Consider the following 23,257-nt stretch of genomic DNA (forward strand, 5'->3'; position numbering starts at 1 on the left):
TGCTTCCTTGCTAGACGATGACCGTACGTCATCAGTATGCGCGCTGGCTGCAGAGAGGAGGTGGCAGATGCCTCTTCGAAACAACACTGAATCGTTTTCTTCCCACGACACGTTTATTCCTCTTTTACTGGTATGAAATAGTATTTATGCTTTCACATGTTTGATGATATTAGTGTCTTTATTAGTTGATCTCCAACCAAGGTATCTGTACAATCACAGGTCGTTCCCAAGCTAACCAGTCCTTTTTATAAGGCTACCATTAGCTAGCTGTAGCCCAACACTCATGAACAAACAAACTGAAAATATCTGTATAACTTGTGAGATGTCTCATGTGGTATAGGTAAACTTTTTTCTGAAGCACATATGGTTTATAAACCTGTGTGTTTGCTAACCGGTGATAATAGCCATCTTTGCAATACCGTTTACCTTGTCGAACTTCCAGTATACACTATAGAGTATATCAGTGCGATTTTTGCCCACATGTGTTTCTCAAAACAGCTGTGTTTTTTTTTAACTCACACGGATCACATTATGTTTACACAGTGTTTTATTTAAGTGCATTTGTGTCAGAGACCATTAAAGAGTTGTTAAGCACTAGAAGAAACTAAATAAACTTTCATATTGGGTTTGATTCAGCACATGTTTTAAAGATATATCATGAAGGTTTTTTGTTGTTGTTGTTGTTGTTGTTTTTTTATATACCAGTCATGAAATAATCCCTTATTGTCGTCTGTCTCTTAGCTGAAGAGCAGCTGTTGGGATGCCAAAAAAATTCCAGGGTGAGAACTCAAAGGCGGCCACAGCCAGAGCCAGAAAGGCCGAGGCCAAGGCAGTGGCAGACGCCCGCAAGAAGCAGCAAGAAGAGGATGCTCTGTGGCAGGAAACAGACAAACATGTACTCAAAAAAGAGCAGAGAAAGGTGAGTAGACTCAGAATGGTGGTGTGTTTAATATTTTGAAATTTCATGGTTGTATGGATCAGGTTGCCTCATATATCTGGGGTTTTGCTTTGTCTGTGTCACACTTTCCTGTGTTTACAGTTAGCCAAAATAATGCAAACCATTGATTGATAGGTCCAAAGTCTCAGTTGGCTTAGAATATTGGTGTGATGTGTTTGTAAGATCTTACAGAAAATCAACAAAAAGTAAATAAATAACAATAATGTGCTTCAGAAGAATCTGACTCAGTCTATGGATACTGGGTTCCCAAAACCAACCCATTTATTCTTCAAGGGGCCTTTCTGCTGTTGTAGGATGACAAGGAGAAAAAGAGGCTTGAGCTTCTGGAAAGAAAAAAGGAAAACCAGCGACTCCTAGACGAGGAGACTGCAAGAATAAAAGGCAAAGCCCAGAAAGAGGCTCCAGCCGGAGGAAAGGTGACTCGCGCCCAGATTGAGGAGGCTCTCCAGAATGAACAGCAGCAAGCCCAGCAGGAGCAACTCAAGCCAAAAGGTAAAGTTCAGGCTTTAGATTGCACCGCCACAATAAAGCAGGGTTGGCTATTTCACAAACAATACATTTCATATTTATGTACCATCCTTGTCGCCCCACAGAAAAGAGCCACCTGGAGACTCCACTGGAGGAGAATGTGAACAGAATTATTCCTGAAGAAGGAACAGTGGAAGCCAGGACGATAGAAGATGCCATTGCAGTGCTCAGGTAACACTCATATTAACATCCCATTGTCTTTCTGATTACTTTTTAACAGCATAATTACTTGTTACTGTTTGCAATCAAGATTCACATCCTTTCTTCCTGCATCCAGCACTGGGCCAGAGGACCTAGATCATCATCCAGAGCGGAGGATGAAAGCAGCATTTGCTGCCTACGAGGAAGAGAACATGCCTCGCCTAAAAAAGGAAAATCCCAACATGAGATTGTCGCAGCTCAAGCAACTGCTGAAGAAGGAGTGGATGAAGGCACCAGAGAACCCCCTGAACCAACGCTTTTCTGCCTACAACTCAAAGTGAATGCACTCTTTCCTTCAACAACTCCATTTGAAAACTGGCTGCTGGTGTTCATTTGAGGCTTCCATTGAAAATTTAGTATTTCCATTGAAGAATGAGCTTTTTTATGTGAGCGTTACCACCAAGCACCCAAAAACAATCTCTTAAATGCCAGAGGACTTGGATTTGTTTGGTACACTAGCAGGGAGAGGCTCATTTTCCCCTATCAAGTTCACAACTAATCCCCATGTTTGTGCACTTGCCTCTCATGAGGCAATTTAACATCTAAAAAATAAAGTAACGATTAATTTTTTTGCACAGTTCTGGGTAGATGGAAAACCAGATGTTTTCAGAGTAACTTATTAAAGTTTGCCAACCACCATCAATTTGTCTGGTTTATTGAATCCCAGACATCCTCTCGAGTTGTTGTGAGGGATACATTTCCAGTTGCGCACTGAAATTGAACTTTTTCCTGGTCTTTTTCTTTGCTTTTCAGCAAATACAGAATGTGAAATGGTATCACTTTGACTGCTATCTGTCAGTTTTGTGTCTTCTCAAGTGCTGCGTGAAAGGCAAATCCTGAAGCTTAAGTAATAATTCCAGTTTTAAATGTTAAATTGCTCATTTAACTGTATAAATGCTTAACGCTGAAGTAAGTGTGTATATCCTGTCAGATAACATTTGGTATATTTGTGTAGACTGATGAAAGATGCTACGACATCATTGTCTCATGAGACAAAGAAACAGGTTGATAACAGCTTCTTGTACAAGCTGATAGATGCTCTCTTATATTTAAGTTGAATAGAAAATGTTTGTCAAAAAATGCACTGGGCTCAAAAACCACTGTTGCTCTGACAAACAGGTTGTACTTTTACCCTTTCCAAGCCAGCCCTAAACCTCAAACTGACTGAAAGGATACTCTTATCTTCTCCAACAGAGCCTTTGTGTTTTAGCCTACCATCACTGCATGGTCCGATTATCTCAGTGCTCAAGCTCAGGGTCACACACTGCAAAACTCACAAATCAATTTACTACCAACAGCAAAATTAAGTTCTAAATTAAAACCCTGCTACTTATCTCCTTTATTTTTATTATTTATTTATTTATTTATTTTTAATTCTGATTTCAATTAGCTGGAGAAAGACCTCTTGCTTCTGAATATAGTTTGGCATTCATTTATACGTCCAGCAACAGTGTCCAGAGCTTCAGTCTGCCACAAAGGTTTTCTGCAGCGCAGCAACATTTATATACTGGGCTGCTGAGGCAGCAGGCTGCAGGCTTTTTGTCTGATGCCAGATGGAGAGACAGAAAGCAGCCAAAATAGGAGTGTTTACAGCCTAAATGGGATTAACATGGGAAAAACAAGACACAAGATTTCCCTGAAATATCAAAAGTTATATCTATGGACATTATTACCACAACAAAACACTTCAACAGCAACATGCCAAGGAATACTTTGAATGCTACGAAATTTGCAGAAAAACATTTCTTAGTAAACTTAATTTGCTCAAAAATTACTGCATGAAAGAAACATAAACTTTTTTTTTATCACCAAAGTTTTGCAGGCAAAATACACTGTGCATAGTTTTAGTTGTGCCCCACAGAAAAGATATCAGGAACTAAAATGCATACAGCAAGCATTTGAACCTTTCAAGGTCTTTTTATGATGTAAGATATAAGCCTTCAGGGAAAAATATGTTGACACTGATACTTTCTTATTCTCTTCTTTTAAGCCTCAGTTTTGTTTATTTTTATGGAATCATTAATAAGGTATCGCTTGTTAAATTTGGCCTCTCACTGAGGACACATTTAGGAAGGCCATGCAACCACCATTTCAGATTAAAAATGGCCGCCTTTGTTCTGCCCAGCTCTTGTGGCGGATGAGATAAGAGACTGTATTAAGGCCTTTGAACAACAAAGCTTCAATGACAAGTTCAACCGACCTTTTATTTCTCTTTTAGCGCTGAAAGCAACCACTTGCTTTTCTTCCCTCCTAGCAACCTAATCAGCACACTCCCATTTTATTGGGATTTCTTTGAGCTCCTGTGTGATGTCCTGCCTGAACACACTGGTCTGATGTTATAGGTTATTCTTTTTCCACATCCTAACCTGTGGCTGCACCCTCCCACTCCTGGTCCATTTGCATGGAAACCTTTTAGCCGGCCAGCTGCTGCGGCTGCCCTTTTCTTTCTTCATGTTGAATTCTAATCATTACTTTCAAAGGTGAGCGTCTCTAAAGCTCCTTTATCAAGTGTTTGTTGTGAGGAGGCAAGCCACTGTCCAAAACCCACTCAGGCTGCTCTTCCCCTTAAATGAGGAACATTACCCATAAGTGACCTGCTTCTTCAAGTCTGAAGAAAAAGAACGAGGTAAGAATAAAAAGCAACCGTTTCTTTTTTAAAAGTTATTTTTTAACAATTCTATTACTGTTTTTCTTTATTAAGAAGACAAAATATCAGACCTGAGATCCATTGTTAACACTAAAAGTTTATTCATATATTTACAGGTTGATTATTTCTTTAAACTAAAATCTGTTAATTTTTTTATTTGAAAAAGCATAAATCTGTACTATTTTATGTGTGTGGTTGAATGTTTATTATTGATGAGAGTTCCAAAAAAAGTGATAGTCTTTCATTTTGTTAATAACAAAGATAGTTGGTAACATTAGATGATGATCACATCCTCTGACACTTTAGATGGTGAGACTTACCACAATAAAATTGTTAAACAATATGTAGAGCTGATTTATAAAAATTATCTTGCGTTTTCATGTGCAGTAGGTTATGATATGAAGGAGGGAAGGGGGTTCACATCTGATTTTGACAGCCTGCTTCACATTCATAACCAGCTGAACACAGTGTGAGGTTAAACAAACTGTTTTTTTAATTTCTACAAGGATCTCTGGGTATAGTCTGTGTTTATGTTTAACAGGAGAACAGACTAAATTCTGACTTTGAGGTTTTACATTATGTTTAAAGGGACACTTTTTTTCTTTTTTATACTCCTTTACGTGGGGTTGTATGAGGTGCTTGTCAATAGTTGATGCCAGTCAATCCGTACAGAAACTAAGCGATCAACTATGGTGGATGGATCGCCACCAAGTAATTTAGCTACTAGATATCTGCTTAGTGGAAAACATCATATCTGGGAACATTGGAATACCTTATAAAACCTCAGGTAAAAAGAACTGAACTATCAAATTTCACATTGAGAAAAGGCTATTGTCAAAGGCAAGGAAATCACTGGACCTAAAATTCTCTGAAATACCTAACTTTTAAAGAAACATACTAAAAGTTTTGGTGTTGAAGGTCTTTGAAGTTCTTACCCATTTTCAGATGTTTCTATTCCTCAGAGGTCATCTGAGGGTTCTTTTCAGCTTTTGTGTCTGTTTATGAGCTGTATTTGTCGTAGGAAATAAACCAGTAATTGACGGATCACATTGTTTAATAGTCAAATCTTGCATTCAAATATTTTCTGGATTATCTAATTTTGATCTGTTTGTGTGTGTGTGTGATCTTAGTTCACTTACGCAGTGATGCCATGAGGCTGATCCTTGTTAAACCTACCAATGCCACAAGACGCCTTGACTCAACAGGTGAAGTCTTCCATGACGGGGACCATGAGCACTTTACCTTAGGAGGTCCATCTCCTCCACCAAAAACCCCAGAAGGGCTGCACAATCAGTACTCAGGTGCTTCTGTGGAGTCATCCTCCTCCCAGCAGGAGTCGAGCTTGTGCTGTGTTTCATCTTCACCCCATGAGAGGTCAAATGGAATCAGTCCAATGCGGGTTCCTGCTCAGATGTCTCCACTGAAAACTCGAAACCTAACCTTATCACAGCTGAGCGATCAGGACTGGCTACTGCTTTGTGGCCAGGTTAGCAGTGTTGGAGGTGGTTCAACATCAGCAGAGAGAGCTGGGACCTGTGTGGGAAATCCAAACCACAATGACAGATGTGGTTGTTCTTGTTCTGATCAACACTTAGAGGCTTCCACTTTTCATCTGCAGCCAAAACAGGACACAATCCAAGACTGCCTCTCCAGAGTTTCAAACAAGAGAAGCCTTTCAACCTCACCACAAACCCAACTTTTCTCTCAAAGCACCCCAAACCCGACCTCTTGCCAGGTTTTGCCACAGCAAACAAACCAAAGGGATCTGTTAAAACCTGCATCAAACCATTCAAAGGATAATTTCAAGCTCCAGTGCAGTGACCAAGGAGGTCGAAGGGATTCATTGCAGCAGCCTTGCAATCATGTCAAAGTAAACGACAGCAGCCAAACAGCACGTCCAAATTTATTCAACATCCCTTTGAACTCAGTTGAGTGTGCTGGGGCATATCCAAAACAACACCAGCATCCTGTTGTCACTGCAGGGCTCAACTGGAGAGAGATTTTTGGTAAAGAACCACTGTTGGTGCAGCAGTGTCAAACACAGGAGTCCCATTGCTCAACAAGCTGTGATCAAACCTACAAGTCTCCCCGAAATCCCTCCGTTTTAAAGTGCCAACACCTTCCTTGTGATTCTTTGGCCAGCACTCCTCGGATGAAGAAGCTGTTCACTACACCTGGTAACAAGAGCGTGCAGTCCTTCTCTGCCAGCCAGTTTAGCTCACTGGAGAACCAGGAGCTAGTGGAGGAGAGCACAAGACAACGTCAGGTAGATTAAATTAATTTCCAAAGAATGTGATTTCTGTAGAAGAACAGTTTCTTCCTTTTTCTTCCTTTGGCTGGCTTTTTACATTCCTGCTGCTAAAAGTCTGTCTTTCCTTTGCAGACTACAAAGCACCCCAGTGGATCAAAATCATCACCCCCTGAACACACCTCTCCACCTTCAGACACGTTTGAAACCAGTGACATCGTCAATGGGGTGGCAGTTCACCCGCTTAGCAGCCATGGCACTTTAACATCCAGTCTTTCAGAAATCCACTCCAGCCACCAGCAGCCTCTTCAGCTTCTTCACAGTGCCATTCTAGAGGACGCTTTCTCTAAAGTCATCAGAGAAGATTCAAGCAAGGCTAACAGTGAGAACCTCACCAGGGAGGATGGCAATGTGCCTCAGAAGAAGACCAAGGACATAAGCTACAGGTTAGGTCAGAGAAGAGCGCTTTTTGGGAAGCGTAAACAGCTGAGTGATTACGCCTTGGTCTGTGGAATGTTTGGCATCATTGTTATGGTGATTGAGACAGAGCTTTCCAGGGAATTTTACAGCAAGGTACTTTGCACATCAGGTTCATTTTATCTATGAAGTGAAGAAGGTGTATGGTAGGCTTCAAGATTCATGTTTTTCACTCCATTATTTCCAGGATTCCATTTATTCTTACGTTCTGAAAGGCCTGATCAGCCTCTCTACTGTTCTTCTTCTTGGACTCATTGTGATGTACCACGCCAGGGAAATCCAGGTACATGGACTGAGAATGATAACCCTTTTGATATCTATGGTTTTTAGCTTATTTTACTGTATCTGCTCTTTTTTCTGCAGCTCTTCATGGTTGATAATTGTGCAGATGACTGGAGGATAGCTATGACCCTTGAGCGCATTCTTTTTGTTATGTTGGAGCTCTTTATCTGCGCCATCCATCCAATCCCAGGCCAGTATGTGTTCACCTGGACGGCTCGTCTGGCTGTCAGCTACACGGCATCAGTAGCAAATGCTGATGTTGACATTATCCTTTCCGTGCCAATGTTCCTGCGCCTCTACCTGATTGGCCGGGTTATGCTGCTCCATAGCAAGCTGTTCACGGATGCTTCCTCACGAAGCATCGGTGCCCTCAACAAGATCAGCTTTGACACCCGATTCGTCATGAAGACCCTGATGACCATCTGCCCTGGCACAGTCCTGCTGGTCTTCAGTGTGACCTGTTGGATCATTGCAGCATGGACTGTACGTGTTTGTGAGAGGTATGAGCTTGTGAATTCCTCAGTCACCCTACAGTTAACAGTCATTAGTTAGTATCATGAGTCTAATAAAGATTTGTGCTGTCTTTTCTACAGGTATCATGATGCTCAGGAAGTGACCAGTACCTTCCTTGGTGCAATGTGGCTAATCTCCATCACCTTCCTGTCCATTGGCTATGGCGACATGGTCCCACACACCTACTGTGGGAAAGGTGTTTGTCTGTTAACAGGGATCATGGTAAGGCTTCTAAAAACAAAATATTACCATAGATCAAGTTAAAGATAATGTAGGTCTCAGATACCTGCTACAGTAAACAACAGTACATCAATTATTTGCTTTAAAGAGGGGGTACTGTGCTTTTTTTTAATACTTTATACTGGCAATCTGGTACCTCTGTTGTAGCTAAACCTGATTAACAGCCCAAATAAAACGATTACTTCAGCCCCTGTATTAATGTTTTGTTTTAGTTGCTGTTTCTTTAAGGATCCCTTCTCCACAAACCCCCTTCCCTTTGATTAGCTATCCTTCTGGAGGCCTAACAGGGGCAGAACTCAGGGCAAATCATGGTGTTTGAGGCCCAACCCCTCTAAAGTGTCGTGAACCAGTTGGGAGATCATTTTGTAATGACCCCATCATTTCAGAGAGTCTCGTTAAGATCTTGAGCTTCTTCCTTTGAGAACAGATCATTTTTGAGCTGTAAACATATTCTGGAATGTCCACAACACATAAATATGTAGCATTTTGAAAATCTGCCCATTGTAAATAAACATCCAGTATTGTTACTCTACATCCATGTTTGAAATATGAAAAAGCACAATATCCCCTCTTTAAGTTTTCCAGTTTTTCAATTGTTGTCAGGCCATGTGACATAATTTTTTAAAGTTATATTCCCTTCCTAAATACAATATTATTTAGAGATGTATAATGATGGTTTTTTTTTACTGATTTACTCTGACAGCAGAATAAAAAACTACTTTGTTGACATTATAAGTAGATAAAAGCAGTGTACTCTACCACAGCATGGGATGGTGTAACCTACCACAGCTCTCCTCCTCAGGGAGCGGGCTGTACAGCCTTAGTGGTCGCCGTGGTTGCAAGAAAGTCAGAACTCACCAGAGCTGAGAAGCATGTTCATAACTTCATGATGGACACTCAGCTTTACAAAAAGGTCAAAAACACCCAGACATGCACAAGTTAATTCTGAACAGAAACTGTAAAAGTGTATTCAAAACCTAATTTTTCATATTTTTTTTGAATATCCCAGAATGAAATGATGAGCATGCAACTTGATACAAACATTAGTGATACTTTCCTACTGTTTCATTCTTATATTTTTCTTAAACAGATAAAAAACACTGCAGCCAATGTGTTGAGGGAAACGTGGCTCATTTACAAAAACACCAAACTAGTCAAAAAGATCGACCGGGCCAGAGTGCGTCACCACCAGCGTAAATTCCTACAAGCTATTCATCAGTGGGTATAAATATGTTTTCACAACCACAAAGATTTCATGTTTTACCTTTAAAGACTCAAAAGCATGCATGTGGACTGAGCCTGGCATAAGTAGCACAAAAGTGACCCCTGCTTTTCAATTTCAGACTGCGAGCAGTCAAACTTGAGCAAAGAAAGCTGACTGACCAGGCCAATACAGTTGCTGATCTTGCTAAGGTTTGTATGAACAGTATCTTTTCCATGTGATGAACAGAGACAACCAGACACAAAGACAGTGTTTATGTAATCACAAATTTGCAAAAAGTGTCTCTGTGCTAATGTTATTTCATGACATTTAACTCCATCATTACGAATTTGAAAGGCACTTACTATGTAAAACAGGCCCACCACTCAGCCTCTATGAATATTAATAGTATAAATAAATAGATCAAACGAATTAATGTAAGAAGACATTTAAAAAGAAGAAATGAGGCAAATAGAAAAATCTTGACAAGGGGCAATTAAGGAATTATAAGTAAGAGTAACTCTATGCATTAATATCAATTCATTTCATATATTATTTCAATTTTAATTAATGCCTGAAATAAGTTGTGTTTAATTATACATGTATTTAGAGTAAATATTAAAGGAGCACTATTCTTTTATTTTCCACATTTACACAATTTGTGTTCTCCAGACATTTATCCTGACTCAACTTTGTAAACTCAGTTGTCTGTCCTGACCTCCCTGCTGTTTTCTAGACTCAGAATATGATGTATGATCTTGTGTCAGAGCTGCAGCATCGGAGCGAGGAGCTCGACAGGAGGATAGTAGCTCTGGAAGACAAACTCGACTCCATCCTTCTCAGTGTGCAGGCGCTGCCCGCCGTGCTCTCCCAAGCAATAACAAAGCTACAAAAGGATTTCCTGGACGACTTGGCCTGTCGTGTCCACTTCCTGTCATCCTCCCTGAGCTCTGAGTGCTGTTCAGTCCCTGCCAGGCAGCTCTGTCCTGGATCCGCCACACCAGAGACACCATACAGCTCCTAGACCACACAGAATTTGTCTTCTTAGTCTGCAAACTTCTTTTTAAGAGCTAGAGAGGATTTTCTCAACATGCACACATGTTTTTCTAATGCTGCCCTGCACTTGCTTACTGTTACGCACAATCACTCCTGGGAATACAGTTACTGTCTCATACTGAACTGTCCAAATGAGAGGGAGGAGAACCTCGGTCAGGGAGAACGTTTCCTCTGCTTAAGGTTCTATTAGAGCTGTCATTAATCCTACTCTTCAGATCCATGACTGTGAATGTGTTGTAAAGTATGGCTTATTGTGTCTTTAATGACATCTTTCAGTCTTTGCTATACCTGTTCAGCCCTGGTATGTGAATTATTCAAGTTGTTGCCCTGTAAATGAAAGGATTGTGCAATAGAAGCACATATTACTTATATAATGAATTCTTTTTGTGTTCCTGGCCTAGTCCTACTCAACAGTAATACTTTGACTTGAGCTGTTCAAGCATTCATACATTAGAGTCTCAAGCAGGTGATACAATGAAATATTTAAAGCTTGTTATCTTGTCCTTTTGCTGTTCTGTATTCTTCCTCTTACTTCATAAAAAGATACCTTGGGAATTTTTTTTAGTTTTTTGAATTCTTGTTTTTTGCCTTGGCAGGGCTTTTGGGTTAAGTGGTTCCTCTCTGACTCAAAAGCGAATTGTACAAAAGTTGGCCTTTGGATAATTATTAGTTTTTTAGTAGCAATAATTACAGAGAATGAATGGACTACTTAAATTACAATGACCAGGGACATTTAAGCAAAATAGCGTGTTGTGTTAATTCTTTTGATAATAAAAAGTGCTGTATTTGCACTTTAAACACGCAGATTTCTGCTTATTTTCCAGATTTACTTCCAGGGTATGACGCTATACTTTAATTTCAATGCTCCAATTGAGCTCCTGCTTTAACGGAGGATATTTTGTTCAAAACCATTAAGTTGTATTGCTTAGTCCAAATGTAGGTTAATCATTTAAAACCATAGATACGAGTAAGTAAATTCATTCCAAAACTACATGACAGGACAGTCTCCTCAGACATAACGGCTATACCAGTGAGGTTGTTTACAAGAACCACCATCTGTCCCACTAGGTTACCGGTGTTTACGGAGTACCACAAAGTCTCGCGAGAAACGACAGAAGGCGAGCTGCACCCACGAGAATGTCGTTTCGCGCGCTGAGGCTAAGCTCCAGTCACATTTAAGATTGACAGCTCTGCAGACCAATGAACTCCTTTTGTCTAGAGACACCAAGCCAATGGCGAGACTGGACTGTTAGAGCGGGCGGGGTATCAAAGTCTTGAAGAATAACTCATTGATCAATCTCCAACAAGGCATAGAGTTGGTGGTGCAAATCTTGCATAGTAGTTAATTGGGGAAAACGTGCGCTTTATTTCTAAAACGTCAATTTCTTGTTTTCACTTGGACGAACACACAGGTAAGACCTCATTTCCTCATGTTTTATTAACTTTTAGAAATGTACTCATTGAAACCTTCAACCAGTAGCTAGCTTACTATGGTTAGCTAACTTGACAAAGTCTTCCCTCGTTTCTGTTTGACTTGCGGTACTACATCAACTTCCCCTGTCAGCCCAACGTTTAAAATTTAAAAATAGCTAAATGCTAGCCGTACGAGACACTTTCCCGGCAGTTAAATGCACTCTTTTTGTTATTGGCAACATACCAGCTGAAAGCTCTTCAACAATAAGTAGTAACGTGGTTTGCTGTAGCTAAGCATTGATGAGAGGGAGGTGAACTTGTCAACGGCGAGCTGTTATCTTGCACTATTTATCTGTAGTAATGGAATATGCAGCACATGGTAAGCAGACTAGTAATTTCCTGTCTCCCATAATACAAAACAAATACGCTAACCTAAATAGAAACGCTTTTCTTATTTCTCTTTAACGGCGTAAAATGAATTGACTCGTGTTTGTGTCCTCATTTTGAATAAGTGTCGGATGGTGAAATTCAGCCTAATACTCATGGAAAGTTGTTTGCTCCCTATGTTTTCACTTGTGTTTTGTTCGTTGGTGTTTTATTTTTTTAGCCAGCAGAGCGAACAAGCCCTCAGCTGAGAGCGCAAAACTAAAAGCCAAACAGGCGAGAAGGTCTCATCTCGAAATTCTGTATTTTAAGGCTTCGTCTCCGCTGTCTCAGCACCGTTTGGGTGTTTAATCCGTCGGTTTTACACTGTGAATAAGATGGTATTTCGGTGTGTTTTATTGTCACAGATTGGTGGCACATTGTTTGCTAGCGCTCCCTCCCGTCCGGATGTGCTTGCTTTTAAAAGAACTGGGAGTGGCTTACAGCTCAGTTTCCCGCACTGTATTTAAATCAGCTTGTTCCCTCCCTTTCTAACTCAGTTCAAGTGACAGCCTAGTGCTGACAGCAGGACAATACAAGGACTGGCAAAACTACATCTCTGCCAATGAGAAACACTTACCACTCCTTGAGTGAACTCACTGTACTTATGGCTGCACTGAAAACAACCAATCCTTATATTACGATACATTTTGCAGAAACGCAGCGCTTCAAATGTGAAACAGAACCTTTGACAGATGATATTGCAAGGTGTTGTTACTGATATTTAATGCAAGTACAGCTGGAAAAGGAGTAGAAATTCATTAGATTTTGCATAAACTCAGTGTTAAATTGGCTTGGTAACAACAGTCTGCAATCCTCAGCTAGTCAGAACTTCAGAAATACCTGACTATTGTCACCTTCAAAATGACACTTGATGCATTTTTATGACCATTGATATTGTTTGTGTCCTCATGAAAATTGAAAGCAAAAGCATGATTTTTTTTTTATAACCATGAAATATCTGTCTAGTGGGTTATCAACTAAGGGTGGTTGCTGCTAATGTCTTTAAGCTTAACTGTGCTAATATTGTGGCGTCATTTTGTTGACACAGGGCAGCTGCAATGTGGATTCAAGTGCGCACAATGGATGGGAAGGAAACCCACCGAGTGGATTCCCTTTCCAAACTCACTAAGGTGGACGAGCTACGTGTCAAAATTATGGAGCTCTTTAAGGTGGAGCCGGAGAGACAGAGGCTGTTTTACCGTGGCAAGCAGGTGAGGCAGCATTTTTATGAGCTGTCTGTTATTCATGGTGCCATGTATTGAGGGAAGCTGTGACTTGGTGGTACCATTGTCATCTCTCAATCGAAAGGTAGAGTGTTTGAGCCCAGCTCCTGTGGTCACCTGTTAAGTGTCTCCGAGCAAGACACTGAACCCCAAATTGCTCCAACTGTTGATCAGTGGTGTGGGGATGGGTATCAATATGTTGGCTAAAAACTAAGGTTTCCTACGATAGAAGTCTCTGTAGTGTAAATGGGTGAGAGACTAGAAGTGCTTTGAGTGTTCAGAGTGGTCCATTTACCATTTCTTTTCTGTTAATTGTTCTTGTTTAATATCAGATGGAGGATGGCCATACCATATTTGACTACAACGTGGGCCTAAATGACATCGTCCAGCTGCTTGTGAGGCAGAAGGCTCCTGTTGATGTCGTCAAGAGTAAGGACAAAGAAGCCGAACTCTCTGATTCCGACTCTGGTTGTGGCTCAACCCAGAGTGAGTCTGACAAAAGCTCAACTCATGGCGAGGTTGAGGGTCAGACGGCTGGCACCTCTGCTCAGACAAACACTCCAGAGCTCATTGACCCAGGTTTTGGCTCTTATAAGGTACGCTTTGAATTCTGGTTGTGGGTTTTAAATCCTGTATTAAATCAAGTGCCTGAAGCAGGAAAAAAAGGGAATGAAAAGATGTTTTTGACCAGTGTTCTGCACAGGTCAAGAATCAATCAGTCCATATTTGTATCGTGCCAAATCATAATGAACGTTATCTCGAGACACTTTCCAAAACTACTAACTGGTCTAGACCTTTTAATGGTAATCAAATTTTATTAACAGAAACCCAACATCAAGACAAGATAAGGAGTCTTATCTCATCCTAACCCACCATGAGTACAGAACTGTGCAGCATTTAGCAAGTTACCAAGCTAAACAAGAGGTCATAGGCCCTGTTTCAGTCGAGCAGTTCAGTTTTTCTCATCTCTGCATGACATCACAGCATGATACTTTGTGGCGTTTCCACCGACTAATCCCAGGACAGAAAGATCCCAAATAACCAAGACAAGCTGTTCCACTTTTTGGGATCCTTCTGTTGGGGTGCCAAACTGAACCACTCCCAGAAGGTGGGGCTACAACACTGCAGACCATTGATTGGTTGAAAGAATAGTCACTTACTTTGCGACAGCAGCTGTATTCCTCCTTGTGGCATACAGCGTTTCTGGAAATGAAGCTTGGTTGCACTTTGCAACAAAGGGCTGCATGCCAGTCACAAAGAAGACTATTTGCTGGATGTCTCCCACAGTTGCTCTTTGTTTATCCTGCCGCTTTTTTCTTTTTTGTTGGATTTATTAATGGGATAAACTGTCGTGCTGCTGTAGCGTCACACTATTGTGTAACTGACACAGCTATAGGCACCTGGCTTACACGTCTTCTACCACAAGGGGGTAACGGTTGGCTAAGGAGACACAAACAGGATCAGTCTTAACTGAGCCAACCTGAACCAAACCGTACTGATCTAAACCGGACTGCTCGGTGGAAATGGGGCTTTAGCCTCTGCTGACTGAATCAGATCATCCAGCTGTGTAGGTGAAATTGAATAGATTGGCCCTTCAAAAAAAATGCAACACACCCTTCAGGAGTTGCTCACAGCTCTGACAACTCTGAGTTTGACTGTTTAACTGAATAACTGACATGACAAACATGCCTAAGAAAAAACATTGTCTGACATACACCTTTATTCATTTATTGGTTAAGAATGCAAGCTTTTACATTGAAATAAATAAATCCTCTCCCCTTTTACAAACTTTTTTTCATATTTAATGTGATTTGTAAGGAAATAGACTGTATATTTCAAGTGGAGATGCGCTGGATTGAATGTTTCTGCCAGTTTCCTTTCATAACGTTTTTTTTAAATATGTAAGTTTAAAGTCTGTCAAGAAATTCTTAATGCTGAGATTAAAGCATAAAAACAGATTTGGGTGACACCATCACATACCTGATGGATGAGGCTTGAAAACATGTCTGTGTCTTGTTTGATTCTCTAAGATCAATGAGCTGGTGGACGCTAGAGACCTGAACATGGGGGCGTGGTTTGAGGCCCAGATCATCAATGTCACCAAGACAGTCAAGACCCCCATTGAAGAGGGCGCCAAGCCAGAGGAGCAGGAGGAGATTCTGTACCATGTGAAATATGAAGAGTGAGATTCCTCTCTTTTTCTTTATTTACATTTTTAAGATTTTCATCAGTCAACACTAGTGTCTTCTCTGTACAGAGATCACAATAAAGTACATAAAAACAGCATTTTGGAATAGATTAATACACATTTGCTTGTGATATTTAAGCACGCCTAATGGATTCAGTCATGCTAGTTTGCCCTGTTTCTCTGCGGGTGTTGTATCAATAAAAGTGAAAATGCGCCAAAGCATAAAACATCTTAATTTCAGAAGTATGATACTCACTTAATATTCTCAAACCCTGAGCACTTGAACCACAAAAAGAAAAATATTTTTTTGACACTCTTAAAGTTAGGAAGCACTGAAGAGATGACATACATAGATTAATTTGTGAGCATGCTCTTATCTTGAAAGCCCAGAGGGCAAACTCAGTTTAATCAGTGAACTTTTTAATGTGCCAGAGCAGCAGGGATAATTGTAAGAATGTGTAGAATGCAGATGTGAAGATCCAGCAGCAATAAACTGATGTTGGTTTCCTGGTTTGTTATTAACAATGGACATAACTTGTTTTTCCAGAGGTCAATCAGCTCAACCAAAACAGTCAGGGTGAAGCCCAAAACTGGTTTTAAGTGATTTTAGTGCTTGGTCAATATATGTTGAAGTGCAAGCAAACGAGCACCTGAGAGGCTGAGCTGGTAGGCGTGTTAGAGATAAAGGTTTTTTCATTTCAGTGGTTAACCTACAGCAAAAACAGTTGAACCTCATGCTTGTACATGCACCTGTTTTAGTGTCTGGCGTGCAAACTGATGAATGACTTTCCTGATCCCAGCTACCCAGAGAATGGTGTAATCCAGTTACTGTCCAAGGATGTCAGACCCCGCGCTCGTACGGTGTACCAGTGGCACCAGCTGGAGACAGGGATGGTTGTTATGGTCAACTTCAACCCAGATGAGCCCAAAGAGCGTGGCTATTGGTATGATGCAGAGATCCAGAAGAAAAGGGAGACGCGCACTGTGCGAGAGATCTATGCCAAGATTATTCTCGGGTAAGAACTTTGAAAGTTTCATTGTATATCAAAACTAGTCTAGTTTTAGGAAGCCACAGTAGCAGATGGGAAGATGCACATTTCCTGCTATGTTATTACTGTGGTCTGCTGTTTGGAGTTCTTAGTTTCAAAGCAGGTTTGAGATGCATTTGTTTGTTTAGATGTTGAAATGCGTAATACACACTACAATATTTGTTTATCCCTGCTGAAATGTGATACCAAGAGAAGGTAGTGCAGTTTTAGTGTTCTGCAGGACGAATTGACGATTTTTTTTTGTTTGCAGTGATGCTGGTGACTCCCTTAATGACTGCCGGATCATGTTTTTGACTGAAATCTATAAAATTGAGGAGCCTGGTTCTCTGTCTGAAGCACCTGCTGGATCTGAAAGCCCTCTAAAAAGTATGTCAACAGCTTTACAGTTGGAGCATTTGATCACTTAACAGACGCATGAACATTTAAAGTGAAACAAAATGTCTAATGAAATGTCTTCATTTCCCAGGATCAAATGGACCTGAGTGTAAACACTGTAAGGACGATCTCAAGAAAAACTGTACGTGGTGTAACTGCCACATCTGTGGCATAAAGCAGGATCCTGACAAACAGCTGCTGTGTGATGAATGTGACATGGCTTACCACACGTACTGCCTCAACCCGCCACTCACCTCTATCCCTGAAGACGAGGACTGGTCAGTAGTTTAAGACTTGTTGTTCCTAACATTTGTGTTAAGTCAGGAGATATTCACTGACATGAAAAATTTGTCTTACCACCTAAACTTTACATGTGTTGCTCTTCCAGGTACTGCCCAGGCTGTCGTAATGACACCAGCGAGGTTGTGTTGGCTGGGGAGAAGTTGAAAGAAAGCAAGAAGAAAGCTAAGATGGCTTCTGCCAGCTCCTCTAGCCAGAGGGACTGGGGCAAGGTGAGTGCAATGCTGCCAGCAAACAGTCCTCATTATATGTGCATTCCTGCTTCAGTTATTTTAGTGTGCAGACATCAGGATTTGAATGACACTCCTCAGAAATGGGTCACATTAAAACTCATTAGATAATATAAAGTTTCAGTTTGGGTTTATTTGGTGGTGGTGGTGTTTGTAAAGTTCTTTAAAGTAAGCGGGTTAACTTCCCCCAGGGAATGGCGTGTGTTGGCAGAACCAAGCAGTGCACCATTGTCCCGTCCAACCACTACGGCCCAATCCCTGGTGTCCCTGTTGGCTCCCTGTGGAAGTTCAGAGTGCAGGTCAGTTTGCACAACTGTAGAGTGGACATTTGTGCAACATTTGTCCATAGAGCACAAGTGGTACAGATTGTTTTATTGGTTTCCATAACTTTGATTTTTTTTAAATTTCACTTTTAAACAGGTCAGTGAATCTGGCGTGCACAGGCCACATGTTGCCGGGATTCATGGCAGGAGCAATGATGGAGCCTACTCTCTTGTTCTGGCAGGAGGTTATGAGGATGATGTGGTACGTTGGTTTGACGTAATTTATAACTTGATGTTTATTTGTGAAGATAATGGGGTGCAAATCAAGTCTTTCATATTATACTTCATCGCACAACTTACAGACATGCAGGTAAAACACAACTGCTCCCAAATTGTTGGCCTAGCAGCTGAGGAAGCGGCTTCTAATATTTGTAAATGTATGTTCTACATCCTAGGATGATGGCAATGAGTTCACTTACACTGGCTCTGGAGGACGAGATCTTTCTGGCAACAAGAGGACAGCTGAGCAGTCATGTGATCAGACACTTACCCACATGAACCGGTATGACCACACAATGGACTCGTCCTTAAAACCACTATCTTTTGCATCAACTTGATGCCTGACTTCCTAGTTGATCCTTGACTGTAATTTGCATATCACAATCATTTGTTTACACCAGGGCGCTGGCTCTTAACTGCAACGTCCATGTCAACGACAAAAATGGAGCCGAGGCCAAGAACTGGAAAGAAGGCAAACCGGTTCGAGTTGTACGCAGCTGCAAGGGCCGCAAGCACAGCAAATACTGCCCTGAGGAAGGAAACCGATACGATGGCATCTATAAGGTATGAGGGAACACTGGGAGGGAAGGAGCAATATGGAGTATGAATATTAATAATCAAAATAATATGTAATGCAAAAATCTGCTGAAATAGAAATGTAATGTGCGATATGTCTGATGGTCTGAGTTTGAAGAAGATGGCTGGTTTTGGTCTGGATAACATAAGTTTGAATGATTGTTATGCATCTTTTCTAGTTATACATCTTTCATTGTTGTTTCCTTCCCTCAGGTGGTGAAGTACTGGCCAGCCAAGGGTAAGTCTGGCTTCCTGGTCTGGAGGTATCTGCTGAAGCGTGATGATGATGAGCCTGCACCATGGACCAGAGATGGCAAGGATCGCATCAAGAAGCTTGGTCTCACCATGCAGGTAAAAATTATCATTTATTATTCATGATGTACAAATAAATGTTACAATATTACACTTGTATTATATCTATAAAATGATCGTATTTCTGTTCCAGTATCCTGCTGGTTATCAGAAGGAAAAGGAGAACAAAAATGAAGTGGAGAATGAGGATTCTGCAGCAGCAACACCCAGCAAGGCAAAGAGGAAGAGAAAGTCTCAGGGCAGTGGTAAGTTATGTGCATGCTTTTTATTTATTATTCAATTTTTCATAATCCTTTATTATTACATCCTCAGAACTCTTTTAGGAAATTTAACTTGTATATCCTTGTCAGAATCCTCCAAGTCTTCACCAGCCAAGACTCCTAAAAAAGTAAAAGTGGAGGAGTACAAGCTCACCAGGGAGCAGAAAGCCCTGATCAAGACAGATGAGTCAAACAAGAAGGTGTGGGATGAAGCCATGGAGTCACTGTCACTTGGACCGGTGAGGATGATTAAGCTTTTCTTTTGCAGGGTTTTCATGCTGAGGCTTATTGCTTAAAAAAGAACAAAGGTCCAAATTTATCAAACTTTGCTGCTGGCAATTAAACTAAATTTACAGCCACTTCAGTTTTTTTTGGCTCTTAACTTTTCACACTTGTTAAAACAAGCAACCATAGGACTCCCAATAAAGTCCGGTGACCTGCTGCTGCTTTGGAAATTTAGCACACTAAAGCTGCGCTTGGTGTAATGCTTTTGAATATTTTTTCTGCAGAAATTCTTGAGCAAAGTTGAGGAAGTTTTCCTCTGCATTTGCTGCCAAGAAGTGGTTTTTCAGCCCATCACCACAGAGTGCCAACACAACGTCTGCAAGGTAAGAGATTTACTGTTTATGTCCGTGTTTATGTAAGAAAATTTAGTTTAGAACCAACTATGATATCTGAGAACTAAAAGCTGTTTCTTCTCACCTCAGGAATGCCTTCAGCGGTCCTTCAGAGCAGAGGTGTACACCTGCCCAGCCTGCAGACATGACCTGGGCAAAAATTACTCCATGGCGGTCAACAAATCTCTGCAAGACATTCTTAATCAGTTTTTCCCCGGCTACAGCAATGGACGATGATCAGTGGTTCTGCCTACTCAGCCCTTGAGGAAACAAGATGTAAACTGTTAGGGGAATATTTCAGTGGGGCAATAAAGAATCCGTTTCTCTTAATATATTTTAATGATTATAAACCTTCAATTTTTGAGGACTTCAATGATACATATACAATTTTTTTACCTTGGATCTGCCATGATTTGTACTTGATAATTAATTCAGATTTCCTCTTGTAGCTTTGGCATTACTATGTTCAAACAAACAACTCACATTTTACTTCAAGCTTTAGTTTTGTTCCATTAATCCAGGCTAATATCCTTAACTTTAAGTGTTTCTTTTAACTGAATTCCCCTTGTTTAGCATTCTTTGAAAGATCTTCGACAGTAACTGAACTGTTTGCCCAAGCTGTTGGTTTTTGGCAGTGGCTTTTAAAATCTGTTTTTTTTTCTGGTTGGTCATGATTTTGGAGCCATTTTTTCCCCATTAGTCTATCTTGACACCTGACCTAGAAAACCCTTTTATGTGTCATCGGGAGAAAATTTGTTTTTTTTTTTTCTGCTCCGTCTCAGTGTTTGAAATCAAACTGAGAGATCATTCAAAAACTAAAGTAAAGCTCTGAAAGCTCAGAATTGCAAAAAGTGTGACACTTTGTCCTGACACAGTCGGACAACTGAAATTGCACTTGCACAAATAGCTCGAAGAGGAGCTTTCAAGTTAAAGCTGTCAATCAAATGAGAGTTTCATTTAGTTTTCTGCTTCGTTTGAGAGGAAGTGTCTAACCAGTGGAGTGGTGTCATCAGGCAGGATTGTGTATTTCTATCTTGTTTCTCTGAAGTTCAGCCTATATTTTCACATTCTGTTTAAAGTTACCATCATATGGACTAAAAAAACATTTAACATAGCATTTTAGCCCATTGTATTTTATATTATAGATTTGGCTTTCCCTTATTATAAATTTGTTTATTCCAGTCCTAAGAACTTCAAAGATTAGTTCTCCCATGTACTGCATTTAGCTTTTTAGACTTTTTGTCCCTTTCACAATCTTCAGCAAGTCTAGAAATCTTTTTGTATATTTTCTAAATCTAAAGTTTGTACTTTTTGTCTTTTATAATCTATTACTGCCATCACCAGGGTGCTTTTGTCTCCTGAAGTCACTTTTTGTATGTGACCTTTTAAAAACAGAAAATGCTTGCATCAAGTTGAAACTTGACGGATAATCCACACGCTGCTCTTGAAATTCAATATTGAATAAACAAAATTATCTGAACTTCTTATGTATTTCTTTTACCGTTGCTCATAACCAATGATTATTTGCTGTTAAAATTCAGTGGCAAAGTGTGTAAATGTCCGTTCTCAAGCCAGCATGTTGAGTTTTTAATGGAGACAGAGATTTGCATAGACTGGTAAATGTATATTTTCAGAAATTGTATAATTATTAGTCCATTTTAGTTTTGATATGTAGTTTTAGAATTGCCTGCACATGTTTGGTGCAAATATTTGTCAATACGTTTTAAGTGTCCTTCAATAAAAAAAAAATATGAGAAAAAGTAATGTCATGTTTGTTTATGAAAAATTGTTTCACATTTTTCTTGTTGATGTTGGTTAGAACTTGAAGGTTTTTACACCGTAACCCTGATTGTACATAGATTGTCTAATTTGGTAGACAAGGTCAAAACTTATTTTGTCTTTTTAGTTAGTTAAATTTACCAACAGGACTCTGGAGAAAAGAATTTCAAGGTACTTGTTTTAAATGTATTTTAAGGATCTTTCGATGATATTGGTGGTGTTTGTTTTCTTTCATTAGTCTCTTTCTCTAGTCTAGGTTAACCGGGCCGAGCTGCCTTTTACCGGCAGTGTCTACGTGCCTAATGTGCACGTCGCCTCAGCAGAAGCACCAAAAAGAGGACTAACTGACGTCCGGCTTCATTGGGAAATCTTAACGTCCGTTATAAAATTAACCAATCAAGTCGTCGGATTCGTGAACAACGACTTCTTCCGTCAGGGTCATTCAACCAATCGTAAGCGGTAGTGGCGGTAGTAGGCGTAACCCCGTACACCCTCGTCAAGCTAATGCTAGAGGAAAATCGATCAAGGGATTTTTCCAAAACGAAACAAAATCCATTGAACAAAACAGGGAGAGGACAAAACTTTGCAGCAGGAGGTAATATTTACTCAACGGAATTGATTTTTTTCAATCACTAAGAAGTATTCTCGTGTAATAGTGATGTGTATGATGTCTGTCGTCGCGGTGTTTTGTTTTTTTTTTCTAAATGCAGATATGGAAGTAGCCTGCAAGGACCTAGCTAGCGTTAGCTCAGAATAGCATATCTTTACGATGCACTATAGTTCTGTAAAATAATGAAGGTTGCTTCGCGTGAATATAACGCCTGCTTTTGATACACTTCATTGGCGGATTGTGGGGCTTCTTCATTTGATTATTTGATGCTCTTTAACACTATTTGTCGTTCGTTGTCATCCTGGATGAAATGCTAGTGCTTATTATTGGATGTGCAGAGCAATCGTGGCCGTCAATTAACACAAGCAGCTACGTTTTACTCTCATCGCGTCAGAAAGAGGCTTTAGCTCTCATAGTGGCCAGTTTTGTCTGTGAAAATCAATAGTAGTCCTCCAAGCAGCGTGTTGTAATATTGAAGTAAGTTTTAGGCCCAGATGGAGTTAAAGGGGCTGTGTAGGCCCTTTTTTGTTGTGGTTAGACAGCTGGGGGTCATGTGGCCTTTAATCACTGTGATAGTATTGTACCTGTTAGGAAGACGGCTGTGGCATCGAATAATAATGATGATAATGCATTTTTTTTAGGAAAGTGACAATTGAAATATACTCTCTATGTTTTTTTTTAAGTTGGGTCCATTTATAACTAACCATTTATTTTTGGAAAACCTTGTCTTGCCATATATCGCATGGATGGACGTGTTTATCTACAGACGTCGAAACAATTTGATATGAGATACCATGTTGATTTGTTTTTATTTGGCTGCTGCAACCTGACTTCATATTTTAAGCTTCAAACCATGCTTCATGCACTGTACAGCACTGTAGAGTGCGTACGTACGTATTTCTGTTTTACTTAAAAGTGTAACTTGTGCGGTCTTAAAGCTGGGGTTAGTAAATTAGACTTGATTTGCAATGCATATCAAAGGAGGCAGTGTTTTGTGTGACAGTCT

General features: G+C 40.3%; 4 protein-coding genes across 7 annotated transcripts in view; all 4 read left to right on the forward strand.

Moving 5' to 3' along the window:
* Nucleotides 1–2,381, forward strand: ccdc124 (coiled-coil domain containing 124). Its single transcript, XM_074668421.1, has 5 exons — nucleotides 1–130; nucleotides 742–919; nucleotides 1,252–1,450; nucleotides 1,552–1,657; nucleotides 1,764–2,381. The coding sequence occupies exons 2-5, from the start codon at nucleotides 761–763 to the stop codon at nucleotides 1,966–1,968; spliced, it is 669 nt and encodes a 222-aa protein (XP_074524522.1). The 5' UTR covers nucleotides 1–130; nucleotides 742–760; the 3' UTR covers nucleotides 1,969–2,381.
* Nucleotides 2,382–3,597: 1,216 nt separating this feature from the next.
* On the forward strand, nucleotides 3,598–10,871 carry kcnn1b (potassium intermediate/small conductance calcium-activated channel, subfamily N, member 1b). 2 transcript variants are annotated; one of them, XM_074668236.1, is made up of 10 exons: nucleotides 3,598–4,313; nucleotides 5,465–6,600; nucleotides 6,718–7,155; nucleotides 7,247–7,342; nucleotides 7,423–7,841; nucleotides 7,935–8,076; nucleotides 8,897–9,007; nucleotides 9,185–9,312; nucleotides 9,438–9,507; nucleotides 10,032–10,871. In XM_074668236.1, the coding sequence occupies exons 2-10, from the start codon at nucleotides 5,485–5,487 to the stop codon at nucleotides 10,317–10,319; spliced, it is 2,808 nt and encodes a 935-aa protein (XP_074524337.1). In that variant the 5' UTR covers nucleotides 3,598–4,313; nucleotides 5,465–5,484; the 3' UTR covers nucleotides 10,320–10,871. The 2 variants fall into 2 exon arrangements, with proteins under 2 accessions (XP_074524337.1, XP_074524338.1); XM_074668237.1 differs by having other exon boundaries at nucleotides 3,602–4,313; nucleotides 10,063–10,248.
* Nucleotides 10,872–11,617: 746 nt separating this feature from the next.
* On the forward strand, nucleotides 11,618–21,600 carry uhrf1 (ubiquitin-like with PHD and ring finger domains 1). Of its 2 annotated transcripts, XM_074668907.1 has the most exons (17): nucleotides 11,618–11,763; nucleotides 13,239–13,401; nucleotides 13,746–14,009; nucleotides 15,444–15,595; nucleotides 16,402–16,617; nucleotides 16,901–17,016; nucleotides 17,117–17,303; nucleotides 17,414–17,537; nucleotides 17,747–17,854; nucleotides 17,976–18,080; nucleotides 18,274–18,380; nucleotides 18,499–18,661; nucleotides 18,887–19,024; nucleotides 19,119–19,230; nucleotides 19,336–19,484; nucleotides 19,755–19,853; nucleotides 19,953–21,599. In XM_074668907.1, the coding sequence occupies exons 2-17, from the start codon at nucleotides 13,249–13,251 to the stop codon at nucleotides 20,097–20,099; spliced, it is 2,340 nt and encodes a 779-aa protein (XP_074525008.1). In that variant the 5' UTR covers nucleotides 11,618–11,763; nucleotides 13,239–13,248; the 3' UTR covers nucleotides 20,100–21,599. The 2 variants fall into 2 exon arrangements, with proteins under 2 accessions (XP_074525008.1, XP_074525009.1); XM_074668908.1 differs by lacking the exon at nucleotides 11,618–11,763 and having other exon boundaries at nucleotides 19,953–21,600.
* A 485-nt stretch (nucleotides 21,601–22,085) lies between these two features.
* The window catches only part of kdm4b (lysine (K)-specific demethylase 4B), a 46,085-nt gene continuing 44,913 nt past the window's right edge, over nucleotides 22,086–23,257 (forward strand). For both annotated transcript variants that reach the window (XM_074668163.1, XM_074668164.1), the window contains exon 1: nucleotides 22,086–22,236. The gene's annotated coding sequence lies outside the window, so the exon portion shown is untranslated. The remainder of the gene's footprint in view (nucleotides 22,237–23,257) is intronic.

The sequence above is a fragment of the Halichoeres trimaculatus genome, unplaced genomic scaffold (assembly GCF_033239565.1).
Source record: "Halichoeres trimaculatus isolate MK-OKI-2021-1 unplaced genomic scaffold, fHalTri1.1 fHalTri1_scaffold_4, whole genome shotgun sequence".
NCBI classification, from domain to species: domain Eukaryota; kingdom Metazoa; phylum Chordata; class Actinopteri; order Labriformes; family Labridae; genus Halichoeres; species Halichoeres trimaculatus.

Excerpts from the sequence above, each read along its gene's own strand:
- ccdc124 (XM_074668421.1), top strand. The coding sequence starts at position 761 with ATGCCAAAAAAATTCCAGGGTGAGAACTCAAAGGCGGCCACAGCCAGA. Across the intron at positions 920-1,251 it reads TCAAAAAAGAGCAGAGAAAG|GATGACAAGGAGAAAAAGAG; the intron begins GTGAGTAGACTC and ends CTGCTGTTGTAG. Across the intron at positions 1,658-1,763 it reads GATGCCATTGCAGTGCTCAG|CACTGGGCCAGAGGACCTAG; the intron begins GTAACACTCATA and ends TCCTGCATCCAG.
- kcnn1b (XM_074668236.1), top strand. The coding sequence starts at position 5,485 with ATGAGGCTGATCCTTGTTAAACCTACCAATGCCACAAGACGCCTTGAC. Across the intron at positions 7,343-7,422 it reads ACCACGCCAGGGAAATCCAG|CTCTTCATGGTTGATAATTG; the intron begins GTACATGGACTG and ends TTTTTTCTGCAG. Across the intron at positions 9,313-9,437 it reads TTCCTACAAGCTATTCATCA|ACTGCGAGCAGTCAAACTTG; the intron begins GTGGGTATAAAT and ends TTTCAATTTCAG.
- uhrf1 (XM_074668907.1), top strand. The coding sequence starts at position 13,249 with ATGTGGATTCAAGTGCGCACAATGGATGGGAAGGAAACCCACCGAGTG. Across the intron at positions 17,538-17,746 it reads GCCAGAGGGACTGGGGCAAG|GGAATGGCGTGTGTTGGCAG; the intron begins GTGAGTGCAATG and ends AACTTCCCCCAG. Across the intron at positions 17,855-17,975 it reads TGTGGAAGTTCAGAGTGCAG|GTCAGTGAATCTGGCGTGCA; the intron begins GTCAGTTTGCAC and ends ACTTTTAAACAG.